The 17,395-nt window shown below is 44.7% G+C and overlaps 1 protein-coding gene across 1 annotated transcript; it reads left to right on the top strand.

Annotated features, from left to right (window-relative positions):
• The first annotated feature begins 356 nt into the window (after window positions 1–356).
• On the top strand, window positions 357–17,023 carry tex26 (testis expressed 26). Its single transcript, XM_078403042.1, has 8 exons — window positions 357–484; window positions 1,600–1,792; window positions 3,310–3,394; window positions 6,101–6,245; window positions 10,112–10,268; window positions 10,942–11,115; window positions 15,552–15,713; window positions 16,790–17,023. The coding sequence occupies exons 1-8, from the start codon at window positions 431–433 to the stop codon at window positions 16,834–16,836; spliced, it is 1,017 nt and encodes a 338-aa protein (XP_078259168.1). The 5' UTR covers window positions 357–430; the 3' UTR covers window positions 16,837–17,023.
• Window positions 17,024–17,395: the final 372 nt, after the last annotated feature.

Here is a 17,395-nt window from a genome sequence, read left to right as displayed (position 1 = left end):
CAGCAACTAGAGTCATAGTCATGCAGTGTGAAAACAGCCCTTTTGGCACAACTTGCCCATGCCAACCAACATGCCCCATCTACACTATCCCCACCTGCCTGCATTTGGACCATATCCCTCTAAATCTATCCTATCCATGTACCTTTCTAAATGTTTCTGAAACATTGCGATGAAATGTCGCAGCGCTACCGCTGCACCACTGTGCCGCCTTGTAAAGTTAAAAAAAAAGCTTCAGCTTTAAGGCCATTGATTGAAGTGCAGCGACAATACTTTCCTTTTCTCTAATCCATGTTTATTGTACACCAGGCAACCACGCTAGGTTGCCCAGCAACAGAGGCCTGCAGCAAGTAATGAGATCTACAAACAGGGGTCGCCTCCACAAAGCAGTCCGAAGGAATTTGTCGTTGCTAAGCCCCGGTACCTCTGAAAGATGGATCTGTGCCTTGTATCGTATGTGAAGGAAGCCCCAGTTACCGGTGACCAGGTAAAGAAAAACTCAACCTTCCCCCTTCTTTGTTGATGAGTTGTTCCCATTTAGTTTAGTTTAGTTTATTGTCATGTGTACAGTGTAAAGCTTTTATGTTGCATGCTATCCGGACAGTGGAAAGACTATATATAATTATAAAATACTATTGCAACGTTTAAGAAACATTTGGACAGGTACATGGAGAGGACAAGTTTAGAGGGATATGGCCCAGACGCAGGCAGGAGGGAGTCATGCAGATGGGACATGTTGGCCGGTGTGGGCAAGTTGAGCTGAGGGGCCTGTTTCCACGCTGTAAGGCTCTATGACTCAAAGGATGGGCACTGTTGGTATCTGCCATTCCTCAATGAACAATCTGTTATAGTAAGATGTCATAACGTTGGAAAGGGTGCAGAAAAGATTTATGAGGATGTTGCCAGGACTCGAGGGGGCTGAGTTATAGGGAGGGGTTGAGCAGGCTAGGATAGTATTCCTCGAAGCACAGAAGGACGAAGGGTGATCTTATGGAGGTGTATCAGGCCATGAGGGGAATAGATAGGGTAAATGCAGAGTCTTTTACCCTGAGTAGGAGAATCAAGAATCAGAGGACACAGGTTTAAGGTGAGGGGCAAAGATTTAATCGACAACTTTTTTAACACAGCGGGCGGTGGTGCAGCGGTAGAGTTGCTGCCTTACAGCGATAGAGACCTGGGCTTGATCCTGACTGCAAGTGCTGTCCATACGGAGTTTGTACGTTCTCTCTGTGACCGTGTAGGTTTTCTGTGTGTGCTCCGGATTCCTCCCAAAGATGTACAGGCTTGTAGGTTAATTGGCTTCATTAAAATCATAAAATTGTCCAATTGTCCCTGGTGTGTAGGATAGTGGTGGTATACGGGGTAATCGCTGGTTGGCATGGACTCGGCTGGGCGATGGGTCTGTTTGCTCGCTGTGTCTCTAAAATCTAAAGAAAAGTTTAAAGGTACATGGACAGGATAGGTTTAGAGGGATATGAGCTGACAGGTGGGACTCATGTAGATGGGGCATGTGGGTTGGCATGGGCACGTTGGGCCGAAGGGCCTGTTTCCACACCGTATGACTATGACTCTATGTGAATTTGTTCTTCATCTGTTCTTTAGAATGCTGATGACCAAAGTAACTGTAATCCCAAGCTTCTCCAAAGTGCTCCGGGAGGATGGAATGACATGGCGGCAGAGAAGAAAAGCAAGTCACCGTGCAAACCTTGTCCAGTTGAAAATGAAAAAAAGCATAAAAAGTGTAAAAAGAAAAAAAAGGCACACAGGAGAAAAAATAAGAATGACCCTTGTTTGGGTAAGAGAGCACAGCAAAGATAATAGAATTCTCTCACCATGTTCAACCATTCTTCTGATGTGCCTAAGACATAGGAGTAGAATGAGGCCATTCGGCCCATCAAGTCTATTCCATCATTCAATCATGGCTGATCTATCTTCCCCTCTCAACCCCATTCTCTTGCCTTCTCCCCATAGCCTTTGACACCCTTACTAATCAAGAACCTGTCAATCTCTATGTTAAAAATACCCATTGACGGCCTCCACAGCCCTCTGTTACAATGAATTCCACAGATTCACCATCCTCTGGCTAACAAAATCCCTGCTCATCTCCTTTCCAAATGTACGTCCTTTTATTCTGAGGCTCTGGTCCTAGATTCTTCCACTGGTGAGAACATCGTCTCCACATCCACTGTATCTCGGCCATTCACTATTCAGTATGTTTCAATGAGGTCCCCCCTTCATCCTTATAAACTCAAGATTGTGTTGTGCTCAAGATTCCAGCATCTGCAGTCTCTTGTCTCTCCATGAAATTAGATAATGCTGCCTCCCTTTCATGACAGAAGTGCCTTTATGGTGGAGGTGTCTAGTATAATTTATGCTTCAAATGAAGCAGTGGCCTCTTTACTACAGTGCCAAAGGGTGTATCACAGAATGATACGTATGTCTCCCCTCCCTCTCACTTGCTGCCTCCCACCATTTCCTGATTGCTGAATGGGGACAATGCGCCACTGAATTAATTATTGTTGTGGTCATTTTCTTCCATAAAATAGGCGCAACAAATAGAGTCATGAAGTCATATAGTCATGCAGTGTGGAAACACAGGCCTTTGGCCCAACTTGCCCACACCAACCAACATGCCCCCTTTACACTAGTCCCATCTGCCAGCATATCCCTCTAAATGTATCCTATCCATGTATCTGTCTCAATGTTTCTTAAATGTAAACGTTGCGATAGTCCCAGCCTCAACTACCTCCTCCGGCACCTCGTTCCATACATCCGCCACCCTTTGTGTAAAAAAGTTACCCCTCAGATTCCCAATAAATCTTTCCCCCCTCACCTGAAACCTATGTCCTCTGGTTCTCGATTCCCCTACTTTGGGCAAAATACTCTGTCTGTATACTCGATCTATTCTTCTCATGATTTTGTACACTTCTATAAGATCTCCTCTCATCCTCCTGCGCTCTATGAAATAGAGACCCAGCCTACTCAACCTCTCCCTATAGCTCACACTCTGGCAACATCCTGGTAAATCTTCTCTGCACCCTTTTCAGCTTGACAACATCTTTCCTAGAACATGATGACCAAAATTACACACGATACTCTAAATGTGGCCTCACCAACGTCTTATATAACTGTAACATGACCTCCCAACTTCTCTACTCAATGCTCTGATTCATGAAGGCCAATGTGCCAAAAGCCTTTTTGACCACCCTCTCTAACTGTGACATCACTTTCAAGGAACCATGCACCTCTTTGCAGAAAACCTTTGATGTGATTTAATGCAATTAATTAATTAAGAATGTTTAATGTCTGTAGAAGGGTCGTCGACCGTTGATCCTTATGAAACGACGTTCATGCGGGAGTTTGCTTACCGCCCAGGCTCGGCTGCTGAACCTATGCGGTGAGTTGGAATAAACTGTGAACATCGACTTAAACAGCTTCTGGGGCATCTGTGGACTTTTATTGTCGATGAAATATGAAACAGAGCTGAGAGCATAGCAATTGGGTGCAGTGATAGAGCTGCTGCCTCACAGCGCCGGTGACCCGGGTTTGATCCTGACTACGGTGCTGTCTGTGGGGAGTTTGCACATTCTCCCTGTGGGTTTTCTCTAGGTGCTTCGGTTTCCTCCCACACTCCTGTTTGTAGGTTAATTGTTGTCTGTAAATTTGTAAATTGTTCCCAGTGTATAGGATTGTGCTAGTGTACAGGGTGATTGCTGGTTGGTGCGGACTCGGTGGGCTGTGGGACCTGTTTTCAGGCTTCTATCTATAATGTCTAAAGTCTAACTGTTCTTCACTGATATTATTCATTCATGGGAAGCGCAGTGGTGCAGCGGGATGAGTGCTGCCTCACAGTGCCAGAGACCCGGGTTTGATCTTGATCTCGGCTGCTGTTCTGTGCGGTGTTTGCACTTCCTCCCTGTGACTGTCACGTGGAAACACCACACAGACAGCACCCCAAAGTCAGGATTGAATCCAGATCTATTATGCTGGGTTTCTTCCCAAATGGATGGGCAACCAGCCAATCCACTTAAAGGATCATCTCCTTCACTTAAATCCATCTGGAGTTTGCACATTCTCCCTGACACCGCGTGGGTTTTCTCCGGGTGTCCTAGTTTTCTCCCACATCCCAAAGACATGTGGGTCTAAGGACGAACCACATTGTAGGCAGTGGATGAGAAAGTGGGATAACATAGACCTAGTTTGAGCAGTCGATTGATGGTAGGCGTGGACCTGGTGAGCCAAAGGGCCTATTTCCATGCTGTGTTTTTCAATCAATCAAAATCCATTAGATTCAAGAACTAGAGGACATAGTTTTAAGTTCAACAGTTCAACAACAGTTCAACAAAGCTTTATTTGTCATTCGGTACCAAGGTACCGAACGAAACTACATAGCAGTCATACACAAAAAAGAACACAAGACACATAACCCCAACACAAACGTCCATCACAGTGACTCCAAACACCCCCTCACTGTGATGGAGGCAACAAAACTTCCACTCTCTTCCCCACGCCCACGGACAGACAGCTCGTCCCCGACCGACCCGCACAGTCCCCGCAAGGGGATGGAAGTCCCCGCGGCCGAGTCGCACCGGGCGCTGAAACGTCTCGCGGCCGAGCCGGGCGATGGAAGGCCCCGCGACCGAGCCTTGCGCAGCTAAGTCCCGCGGCCAAGCCGCACCGGGCGATGGAAGGCCCCGCGGCCAAGCCGCACCGGGCGATGTTAAATCCAGCGGCCGAGCCGCACCCCGCGCCGTGAGGAAGAGACCTAAAAGAGAAAGGTTTCCCCCACCCCACCCACACCCACACCCACACCACCACCCCCCACACATACACAACCAAAAAAAACAAAAAAACATCCCAACACCGACACACAAAAAAAAAAGGAAAAAAAGACGAACAGACTGCTAGCGAGCCGCAGCCGTTAGGCGCCGCCACTTCCGCAAGGTGAGGGGGGGATAGATTTAATAGGAACCTGAGGGGTAACTCTTTTCCAAAATTGGTAGCAGGTATATAGAATAAGCTGCCAGAGGAGGTAGGTGAGGCAGGTATTACCACAACATTTAAAAATACATTTGGGCAGATACATGGATAGGATAAGCTTAGAAGGAAGGAAACACAGGCAGGTTTTGTTAGTTTAGTTAGCTTATTGTCACATGTACTGCGATACAGTGAAAAGCTTTTTGTTGTGTGCTAACCAGTCACCGGAAAGACGATACATGATTATAATCGAGCTGTCCACAGTGTACAGATACAGGATTACGGGAATATCGTAAAGTGAAACATACAGTCCAGTAAAGTCTCATTTAAGATAGTCTGAGAGTCTCCAATGAGGCAGATGGCAGGTCAGGACTGCTATCTAGTTGGTGATAGGATGGTTCAGTTGCCTGATGCCTGAAAAAAACTGTCCCTGAATTTGGAGGTACGCATTTTCACACTTCTGTACCTCTTGAATGATGGGAGAGGGGAGAAGAGGGAGTGAGACTGTCCTTTTGCTGGTGGCTTTGTCGGAGCAGCGTGAAGTGTAAGTGGAGAAATAGGAAGGGTGGTTGGGTTGCCCGATGGTTTGGGCGACATCCTACAACTCTTTGCAATTTCTTGTGGTCTTGCATGGAGCTGTTCCTAAATCATGCTATGATGCATCTCGTATAAATGCTCTCTACGGCATATCCGTCGAAGACTAGTGTAGGATGGTCATGTTGGTCAGTTTGGGCAAATTGGGCTGAAGGTCTTGTTTCCACGCTGCATAACTCTATGGCTCTTTGAGGTGAAAGAAATTGATTCCACAGCGATTGGTGAGTCTGTGGAATTCTCTGCCACAGAAGGTAGTTGAGGCCAGTTCATTGGCTATATTTAAGAGGGAGTTAGATGTGGCCCTTGTGGCTAAAGGGATCAGGGGGAATGGAGAGAAGACAGGTACAGGATACTGAGCTGGATGATCAGCCATGATCATATTGAATGGCGGTGCAGGCTCGAAGGGCCGAATGGCCTACTCCTGCACCTATTTTCTATGTTTCTATGATTGAGATACTAATGTGGAAACCCTGCTGTAGCCCCTCCATGTAGTTAACATATTTGTGTTTGTTTTCTTCCTGCCTCATTGCAGCCCAAAATCTACCCATGGATACACTTACCCATATCAGCTCCATGAGCCTATTGGCGGCACTTCGTACACAGATGACTACGCCTGGAAGTTGCTGAACAGTCAGCAAGGCCGACCGTCCAGGAAGCCTGAACCACATCCGTGTGACGTCAGTAACATTGAGCATACCCTCCAGACACGAAACACCACAGATAAATCGTCTTTTAATTATGTTAATCTTTTCACTCAGAGGTTGGTGGGTTTATGTAACGAGCTGCCGGGGAAGACGTTGAGGCAGGTTCTATACAGCATTTAAAGGACATTTGGACAGGTACATGGATAGGAAAGGTTTAGTTTAGTTCAGTTTAGTTCAGTTTAGAGGTTCAGCCATTCGTCTCCCAAGGCCCTTCGGCTCACCAGGTCTGTGCCGACCAGCGGTCCCCACACACTTACACTACCCTACACACACAAGGGACAATTTACAATTATAACCAAACCAATTAACCTACAAACTTGTACTTCTTTGGAGTGTTGGAGGAAACCAAAGTCCCTTGAGAAAACCCACGCAGGTCACGGGGAGAACATACAAACTCCGTACTGGCTAGCACCCATCGTCAGGATCAAACCCGGATCTCTGGTGCTGTAAGGCAGCAACTCTACTGCTGTGCCACCATGCCGCTTTGATAGGGAAGGTTTGGAGGGATATGGGCCAAACGTAGGCAGGTGGGACTAGTGTAGATGGGGCATGTTGGCTCGGAACTTAAAGAAAGGAGACTTTGCAGCCTGAACTTAAAGAAAGGAGACTTTGAAGGTATGAGATGGGAATTGGCTAGGATAGACTGACAAATTATACTTAAAGTGTTGATGGTGGAGATGCAATGGCAAAGATTTAAAGATCGCATGGATGAACTCCAAAAATTGTTCATCCCTGTCTGGCGAAAAAATAAAATGGGGAAGGCGACTCAACTGTGGGCTAACAAGGGAAATCAAGGATAGTGTTAAATCCTAGGAAAAGGAATATAAATTGGGCAGAAGACGCAGCAAACCGGAGGACTGGGAGAAATTTAGAGCTCAACAGAAGAAGTCAAAGGGGTTAATTACGAGAGGGAAAAGAGAGCATGAAAGAAAACTTGCGGGGAATATAAAAACGGACTAAAAGCTTCTTTAGATATGTAAAAAGGAAAAGATTAGTGAAGACAAATGTAGGTCCCTTACAATCAGAGACAGGTGAATTTATAATGGGAGACAAAGAAATGGCAGAACAGCTTACAAGTACTATGGATCTGTCTTCACTAAGGAAGACACAAACAATCTCCCAGAAATATTAGGGGACCGAGGATCTAGTGGGAGGGAGGAACTGAAGGGAATCCACATTAGTCAGGAAATGGTGTTAGGTAAACTGTTGGGACTGAAGGCAGATAAATCCCCAGGTCCTGATGGTCTGCATCCCAGAGTACTCAAGGAAGTGGCCCAAGAAATCGTGGATGCATTGGTGATCATTTTCCAAAGTTCAGGCAGTGAAAAAAAGCTAATGGCATGTTGACCTTCATTGCGAGAGGATTTGAGTTTAGGAGCTAGGCGGTCCTACTGCAGTTGCACAGAGCCCTGGTGAGATCGCACCTGGAGTATTGTGTGCAATTGTGGTCTCCTAATTTGAGGAAGGACATTATTGCTGGTGAGGGAGTGCAGCGTAGGTTCACCAGGTTAATTCCTGGGATAGCGGGACTGATATATGATGAAAGAATGGGTTGACTGGGCTTGGATTCACTGGAATTTAGGGATGAGAGGAGATGTTATAGAAACATATCAAATTCTTAAAGGATTGGACAGGCTAGATGCAGGAAATTTTTTCTTGATGTTTGGGGAGTCCAGGACCAGGGGTCACAGTTTAAGAATAAGGGGTGTAGACCATTTGGGACTGAGATGAGGAAAAACTTTTTCACCCAGAGAGTTGTGAATCTGTGGAATTCTCTGCCACAGAAGGCAGTGGAGGCTAATTCACTGGGTGTTTTTATGAGGGAGTCAGATTTAGCTCTGAGGGCTAAAAGAATCAAGAGATATGGGGAAAAAGCAGGAACGGGGTACTAATTTTAGATGATCAGCCATGATCATATTGAATGGCGGTGCTGGGTACAGTGAAATTCTTTTTTTTGCAAACAGTTCAGTAACAATCTTGCCAAACCGAGGCACAATCATACTTCAGTCCAGGAATGTAGGAATAATAGATTCCACTGAGACAGTTCACAAGAGTCACCATGTTTAAGTTTAGATTTAGGTTTATTTTTGTCACGTGTACTGAGGTACAGTGAAAATGCTTTGTTTTGCATACTATCCAATCAGATCAAATAATACTAAACATAAATACAATTGAGTGGGGTGACGGTGGCACAGCAGTAGAGCTGCTACCTTACAGCACCAGAGATCCTGACTATGGGTGCTGTCTGTAAGGAGTGTGTATGTTCTTCCTGTGATCACATGGGGTTTCTCTGGGTACTCCTTTCTTTCCACACTCCAAATATGCACATGGTTGTAGGTTAGCAAGCTTCTGTAAATTGCCCTGTGTGTGTAGGATGGAACTAGTGTATGGTGATTGTTGGTCAGCATGGACTCAGTGGGCCGAAGGGCCTGTTTCCAACGCTGTATCGATAAACAAAACAAAACAAAACTGAACTAACCTAAATTAAATTAAACTAAACTAAATTCAAGTGAAATTCAAGTACAATAGATAGACCAAATGGAAAGGTACTGAGTGCAGAATATAGTTCTCAGCATTCATTTCCATAGACAAAGACCAATGTCCACAATGGGATAGAGGTGAATTGGACAATGCTCTTGGTTTCTTCTTGGTTCTTCTTGGTCCTCCAAAATATTCCAAATGGAATTTAAACTGGAGTTGGCGGAGTATGGACTTAAGCAAGAAGGGCTTCTTGGAGAAGAAGGGCTGCCTTACATTTAGTTGCGTCTGGTTGAGTAACTATAGTAGGGTGAAGATTATTCCATGCTTTCATTGTGCGAGGGAAGAATGAATTGCCATACGCATCTGCCTTGATAGCTGGTATCTCAAATTGAATCGAATGCCCTTGTCTACTCGTGATAGGTTTGGGTTTGGTGTAGATGTGGTAATCTATGTCGAGCTGACTATTTAACATTTTGTAAAAACAGGTCAAACGGTGGGCTTTACGTCTGTCTTGGAGAGTGTTCCACCCCAATGAATTTAGAAGTTCGGTAACACTCGCTTCTCTCTCATAGGTATTTGTAACAAAATGAGCTGCCTGTCTTTGGACACTTTCGATGGAAGATTTTTTTAAATTTGTGTATGGATCCCATGCTGCAGCTACATAGTCCTTGATAGAAGTTGAACAATGATAAAAGTTGCGTCTCAGAAAATTTAGGACACCTGTTGCTTTCACCGTTCCCTGATGAGTCTGACCATTCCAACGTAGATCGTTCTGTAATTTGATGCCAAGATACTTGGTCTGTTTGGATTCTTCAATGGTGGCACCAAGGATATTATTTGATGTTTCGCCTGGTTTCCTCCTCCTGGTGACATGCATGGTTTCACATTTGGAAGGATTGAACTGCATCCCCCATTGTTGTGACCACTCAACCATAGTATCGAAATCTTTTTGGAGAGCATCTTTATCATCAGCTGACTTAATTGGACGGTACAGCAAACAATCATCAGCGAATAGTCTGGTCATGCTTGTGACTTTTTCATGGATGTCATTAATGTAAAGCAAAAACAGATGAGGGCCCAGTACTGTGCCCTGAGGTGTACCACTTAACACTGGTTTATTGCATTTAAAAGACAATTGGACAAGTACATGGATAGGAAAGGTTTAGAGGGATATCGGCCAAACGCGGGCAAATGGGAAAAGTTTAGATGGGGCATCTTGGTCAGTATGGACGGGTTTGGTCAAAGGGCTTGTTGCCATGCTGTATGACTCTGTGACTCTATGCATATAAGTATAAGCATATGTTACAACAATGATAATCTCCTGACCTTATCCTCATTTAGAAATTGTATTATTTCAGGTCTTGTGGCTGTGGAAACAGCTCAAGAAAAATCCGGAGACATTCCCAAGAGTCAGCGCTTATTTCCCTCATCCCATGTCCGCTGAGGAGATGTGCAGAATAAGAGTACATCAGTATGACACCGTATATCGGCAGGATTACCAGGGGTTGCAACAAGGTAGGGCACTGTTGGTATGCACTATTCATTCAAAGACACGAGAATCTGTCAGAGAATGAGTACAATGTAAAAATCAAAGTGGTGAAAGGTGTTGCAGTAATTTAGTTTAGTTTAGTTTATTGTCACGAGTTATCTGTAGATATGTAATCCCCAAGTGTGACCATTCTACACATCCTGAGGAGAGCCGGTTAATATTTTGATAAGTTCATAAGTCATCAGAGCAGAATTAGGCCATTCAGCCCATCGCGTCTACTCTGCCATTCAGTCATGGCTGATCATTTTCCCTCTCAACCAATTTTCCGGCCTTCTCCGCATAACCTTTGACACCCATACTAGTCAAGAACCTAAATCTCTGCTTTAAAAATACCTGACGATTTGGCCTCCACAGCCGCCTGTGGCAATGAATTTCATAGCTTCACCACCCTCTCACTAAAGAAATTCCTCCTCATCTTCTTTCTAAAGGTATGTCCTTTTATTCTGAGGCTGTGGCCTCTGGTCCTAGACTCTCCCATCCATTCCACAGCCACTCTATCCAGGCTATTCACTATTCGGCAAGTTTCAATGAGGTCCCCCCCTCATCCGTCTTAATTCCAGCGAGTACAGGCTCAGTGTCGTCAAACGCTCATCATACATAAATAAATAGAGTGTTGAGTGTTTGGAGTTTTCTTTGCAGAGTACAAGATCAAATGCCCGCCCTGTGTGCCCATCAACAGGGTGGGGGAGCCTTGCCCTCCCCGCACAATCCACCAATACCACTATCCGCCATGGAAACAGAAGCCCGAGCTGGCCATCTGTACATCGCGATACGGCAGCAATAAGCAATGGGATACAGCCGCAAGAGGAATAGGTGAGATCAATGATTCAATGGTTCAATGGGAACAATACATTTTCTGAGGGCTTTTTATCTTTAACACCATGCTGTGTGATCCTGTCTAAAACTGTTACAATTGTTTCGTTGGGTTGCTGTTGTCTAAATTAATTAAATTATTGCATCGTATGGGAGGCGCATTCCCAATCTCGTTGTACCCCTGGGTACAATGACAATAAAGATATATTGTATTGTATTGTATTGTATTGTATTGTTGCCTCGTATTGGCTGGAAGTTTTCATTTCTGTAAAGAAAATCCATAAAACTTTCTGGCAATGACAGAGTGGAATCTGCATTCTAAAAAATTAACAATAAATAAAAATAACATCAACATAACCCCCTGTTAGAAATGTAATCATCTCCCAAAGAAATGTAATCATCTCCCAAAGAAATGTAAACATCTCCCAAAGGAACAAAATGGCCTATTTGTGAAAACTAGCAACATTATAGTGGTAGGAAATGGACAGTCCACGTTTTGGGTCGGGGCCATTCTTCAGACTTCTTTGACTTCCTGTTTGTTAGTTACCAAAAGTAAAACAAAGCATGTGGATTATTGTGGCACAACTTGTGGACATCAATCTACGTGTTCCACAGAATCATGCACAGGAATTTGTAACATGTCAGACAATGGCTCTCAGGTTAGATATATTCAGGCTGCAAGCTTTACTCTTGTTTCCTCTCATCTTTTGGGTTCAAAGGGAGCAGCCCAGCAGGGCCGTCTTTACAGCATTATGGGCCCCGGGCAAAGCAGTGTACTGGGGCCCCTATGACAACTACTCACAGGAATAAAAATGTAAATGGTCGATAAAATTAAACATATGAGCTCGTGGGGCCCTGGGCAAGTGCCCATCAGGCCCATGCGTTAAGACGGCCCTGCAGCCCAGTACAAGTCCGAACAATTAAGAAAGTTCTCAAGAAACAAATAAATGTTGTAGGATGTTCAAATGTCAACCTGAAGCACCACCAGACTCAGGAACAGCTTCTCCCCCTCTGTTATCAGGCCTCTGAACCGGCCTTCCATGAATGAGGATACTGTCTGATTCCATGGTGCTTTATTTGTCACATGTGCAACTGCGCAGTGAAATTCTTTCTGCATATTTACACATGGAGACACCACCATGTTTTGGCATCATTTCCAAAGTCTAAAGTCCGGTCTGTCTGCCCTCAGTTTACTGGAGGAGTTCCCGATCCAGGCGAGCCCCAGGCTCCTGCAGGGCCTTCCTCCATTGCCCACGACTGGCTGGGCCCATGAACCGATGTCCCTCTCCTTGCCATCTTTGTGTCCCGGGGGGGAACACTCCTGCAGCCGACCTTGAAGGCACTGGGGATAATACCCCGGATCACCGTCCTACCAAGCCGCTCCATTCCAGTATTGCTTTCTGACGAGCCTTCGGTGCCCATCCATTTGGTGAATGGGGAAGAGAGGTGGTGGGGGGGGGGGGGGGGGGGGGGGGGGGGGGGGGGTAGGGAAGAGAGGTATACATTTATGAATTTATGTATTGATAGTTCATAAGGGATAGGAGTAGAATTAGGCCATTCAGCCCAAGTCTACTCCGCCATTCAATCCCATTCTCCTGCCTTCTCCCCATAACATTTGACACCGGTACTAATCAAGAATCTATCTATTTCTGCCTTAAAAATATCCACTGACTTGGCCTCCACAGCCTTCTGTGGCAAAGAATTCCGCAAATTCACCACCCTCTGACTAAATAAATTTCTCCTCATCTCCTTCCTAAAAGATCGTCCTTCAATTCTGAGGCTATGACCTTTTGTCCTAGACTCTCCCACCAGTGGAAACATCCTCTCCACATCCACCCTATCCAAGCCTTTCAATATTCTATATGTTTCAATAAAGTCCCCCCTCATTTTTCTAAACTCCAGCAAGTAAAGGCTGGAGCAGTTCCGACAAATACTCATTATGTTCTAAGATCATTCCTGGGATCATTCTTGTAAACCTCCTCTGGACCCTCTCCAGAGCCAGCACATCCTTCCTCAGATATGGTGCCCAAAATTACTCACAATATTCCAAATGTGGCCTGACCAGTGCCTTATCGAGCCTCAACATTACATCCCTGTTCCTGTATACAAGCTCTCTTGAACTAAATGGTGGCATTGAGTTTGCTTTCTTTACTACTGATTTGACTTGCAGATTAACTCTTTGGGAATCCTGCCCCAGCTCACCCAAGTCCCTTTGCACCTCTGATTTCTGGGTTCGTAACCCATTTAGAAAATAGTCTACACTTTTATTCCTACTACCAAAATGTATGGCTCCACTCTCCCAGCCTGTCCAAGTTCTTCTGCAGAGTCCCTGCTTTCTCTGCACAACTTGCCCATCCTCTCATTTTCGTATCATCCGAAAATGTTGCCACAAAGCCTTCAATCCCCTCGTATAAATCATTAATATACAACGTGAAGAGTAGCGGCCCCAGCACTGACCCTTGTGAAACTACTGGTCATGGGCAGGCAACCAGAAAAAGCCCCCGTTATTGCCACTCTTTGTCTTCTGATATCCAGCCAACCTGCTATCCATGCTAGCATCTGCCCTTTGATACCATAGCCTCTCAGCTTCTTTAGCAGTCTAATGTGTGGCACCTTATCAAAGGCTTTCTGAAAATCTAAGTAAACAACATCTACTGACTCCTTTGTCCTGCTATTTACTTCAAAGAATTCCAGCAAATTAGTCAAGCAAGACCTCCCCGTCACAAAGCCATGCTGACCGGCCTATTTTATCGTGAACTTCCAAGTACTCCATAACATTATCCTTTATAACGGACTCTAAAATCTTACCAACCACCGAAGTCAGAATAACCGGCCTATTGTTCCCACTATTTTGCCTTGCTCCCTTTTTGTGTAGGGGGTAATATTGGCAAATTTCCAATCATCTGGGAAGTATTTTAGTTATAAAGATTACATATTACTAAACATAGCACAAAAAGTAAGGAAATTTGTGTTTGGTAGATTATTTCTTTGTTGTAACAATGCTTCTTGGCAATAAATCTTATACCGTTGGAAAGCCTGTTTATTTCCCTTTTAAATGGTGCCACATTTGTAAGGAACATGCATTTGTGGGATGAGCAGCAGAGCTGAGTATATGGGTTGCGCCCATGAAAAATTTGCCAAATCTTCTCTGCCAATGCCAAACAGCTTATTCTGCTGTTGCTATTGACTCTTGTTTTGAGCTTCTGGTACCCCCAGGTGCTGACAATCAGGTGCCTGATAGAGTAACATCTTTTGGTGGAGGCAGTGTGATGGTGTGGGGCGGCATCTCCCTCACTGGAAAAACGAGGCTTGTCATCATTGGAGGCAATCTCAATGCAGAGAGATATCGAGATGAGATTCTGCAACCAGTGGCAATCCCATATCTCCACAGTCTGGGATCGAACTCTATCCTCCAAAATGATAATGCTCGCCCCCACAGAGCAGGGTTTCTCAGAGACTATCTCCAGAATTTGGGAGTGGAGAGGATGGAATGGCCTGCCAGCAGTCCTGACCTCAACCCCATTGAACACTTGTGGGATCAGCTTGGGCGTGCTGTTCGTGCCAGAGTGACCAACACAACCACGTTGGCTGACTTGCGACAAATGCTGGTTGAAGAATGGGATGCCATCCCACAACAGTGTGTGACCAGGCTGGTGACCAGCATAAGGAGGAGGTGCCAGGCTGTTGTGGCTGTGTATGGTTCTTCCACACGCTACTGAGGCTCCTGTTTATTAAATGAATAAATTGTTAAATTGCCAATATGTCTTGTTTCTTCAGACTTCAATCATCCAATCCACCAAACAACACCGAACAAGAGTCAATGGCAGAATAAGCTGTTTGGCATTGGCAGAGAAGATTTGGCAGATTTTTCATGGGCGCAACCCACATACTCAGCTCTGCTGCTCATCCCACAAATGCATGTTCCTTACAAATGTGGCACCATTTAAAAGGGAAATAAACAGGCTTTCCAACGGTATAAGATTTATTGCCAAGAAGCATTGATACAACAAAGAAATAATCTACCAAACACAAATTTCCTTACTTTTTGTGCTATGTTTATATAGTTTACATATATTGTTTCAGCGCCACAGTGCTGCAGCTGGTATTGCCACTGCCTCACGATGCCAGAGAACCGGGTTCAATTGCAACCTGCTGTCTGTGTGGAGTTTGCACGTTCTCTCTGCGACTATGTGGATTTCCTTCGGGTGCTCTGGTTTCCTCCCACATTCCAAAAACGTACAGGTTTGTAGATAAATTGGCATGGTGAAATTGTAAATTGTCCCTTGTGTGTGGGATAGTATTAGTGTGCGGGGATTGCTGGTCGGCGCGGGCTCGGTGGGCCAAAGGGCCTGTTTCCGCGCTGTGTCTCTAACCTAAACTAAAAAACTAAAACTAAAAATGTATTTAAAATGTCTGTGTTCTTGGATTGACTACAGTACCCAGGTTGACACATGCACATATGAAGAACCAGGAGAACAGCAAGCAGAAGACCACATATGACGAAGAATATGGAAACCCTGATGTGCATTTTACCAACATAATAAAGTCTCTTGAACCAAAAGAAGTTAAAAAATACTTGGAGTCACTTCCAAACAAAGGTACGAATCTGTACATGTAAAGCTTTATCAAATGTTATATTTAGAGTCATAGAGTAATTTATTAAGTTGTAGTAGTGAAAACTGACCATACCCAACAACAGAATGCAATTCCTCAATCACTGCAGATCCAAAATAAAGTATGAAATTAAGCTACTGTCATGATCAATTTATTGTAAGGGTCTTGCAGCCTAGAGGGTTTGTATTTATTCTTGTCATGTGTACTAAGGTACAGAGAAAAGCTTTACCAAGGTACAGACAAAAAACATTTTATCCAAACAGATCGGATAATACTATACATAAATACATAACATACAAAATCAATTCAAACTCAAGTACAATAGGCAGAGCAAAGGGGAAGATACAGAGTGCGGAATATAGTTCTCAGCATTGTAGCACATCCTTTCCAGAGACAATAGACAATAGGTGCAGGAGGAGGCCATTCGGCCCTTCGAGCCAGCACCGCCATTCAATGTGATTATGGCTGATCATTCTCAATCAGTACCCCGTTCCTGCCTTCTCCGCATACCCCCTGACTCCGCTATCCTTAAGAGCTCTATCGAGCACTCTCTTGAATGCATTCAGAGACTTGGCCTCCACTGCCTTCTGAGGCAGAGAATTCCACAGATTCACAACTCTCTGACTGAAAAAGTTTTTTCCTCATCTCCATTCTAAATGGCCTACCCCTTATTCTTAAACTGTGGCCCCTGGTTCTGGACTCCCCCAACATTGGGAACATGTTTCCTGCCTCTAATGTGTCCATTAGAGGGGGGGGAGGGGGGGAGAGAGAATGTGGGAGAGAGAGGGGGGTGAGAGAGAGAGGATGGAGAGAGAGGGGGAGAGAGAGGGGGGGGGGTAGAGAGGGGGGGGGGGGAGAGAGAGAGAGAGAGAACAAGAGAGAGAACGAGAGAGAGAGAGAACCTTTTGTCTTTTTGTGGCTGATATAATGGCCCCTGCTGTAGTTTGCTGAGTATATTTGGGTAAATAGGCTGAAGTTGACCATGAAACTATGACGTAGACACATAAGTAGATCACCTGTTAAGCAAATAAATTGAATGCTTATTATTTATATTTTGCAGAGCGGGACCTATTGTTGCATCTGTTAAATGGTCTCACCAGGAAGTGATGTAAGTAAATGGGCCTTCTACCTGCTTATCCAAGGCAATGGATCCAAGGTGACTATCTGACCATCGTCCCTTCAATGGTGTGATATTGGATGTGAAACACAGCACAAAGATCTATGGGAATAAATATCACAATCTAACAATGTAAAGGCCTGTCGTTCATTGTAATCAGCTGCCTGTAACCCTCGGTGCATGTAATTACCATTAAATCATGTATTAAAAATTGTGAAGAATTTGATATTCTGAACTTTGAAAAATATAACAGTAATCAATTTCCTGCATGGTCTTCAATTCTTGCTTTGTCTTGCTGTCATTAAATGTTGCAAGAGATTCCGTAATCTTTTATGTTGTAGTTTAAAACAGAACGGAACTGCAGGTGCTGGTTTAGAAAAAAAGAACACAAAGTGTTGGAGTAACTCAACGGGTTAAGCAGCATCTCTGGAGAACATGGAGAGGTGACTATTCGGGTCGGGACCCTTCTTCAGATGGCACAGTGGTGCAGCCAGTAGAGCTGCTGCCTCACAATGCCAGAGACCCGGGTTTGATCCTGACCTCGGGTAC

The sequence above is a fragment of the Rhinoraja longicauda genome, chromosome 7 (assembly GCF_053455715.1).
Source record: "Rhinoraja longicauda isolate Sanriku21f chromosome 7, sRhiLon1.1, whole genome shotgun sequence".
Taxonomy (NCBI): domain Eukaryota; kingdom Metazoa; phylum Chordata; class Chondrichthyes; order Rajiformes; family Arhynchobatidae; genus Rhinoraja; species Rhinoraja longicauda.
Note: the sequence above shows the minus strand (reverse complement) of the source record. Positions and strands in the feature narration are given on the sequence as shown.

Bases quoted from the DNA above. Each gene is read 5' to 3' on its own strand.
- tex26 (XM_078403042.1), top strand. From the start codon at position 431: ATGGATCTGTGCCTTGTATCGTATGTGAAGGAAGCCCCAGTTACCGGT. The intron at 10,269-10,941 runs GTAGGGCACTGT...TTTTCTTTGCAG, and splicing joins TTACCAGGGGTTGCAACAAG to AGTACAAGATCAAATGCCCG. The intron at 15,714-16,789 runs GTACGAATCTGT...TATATTTTGCAG, and splicing joins GGAGTCACTTCCAAACAAAG to AGCGGGACCTATTGTTGCAT.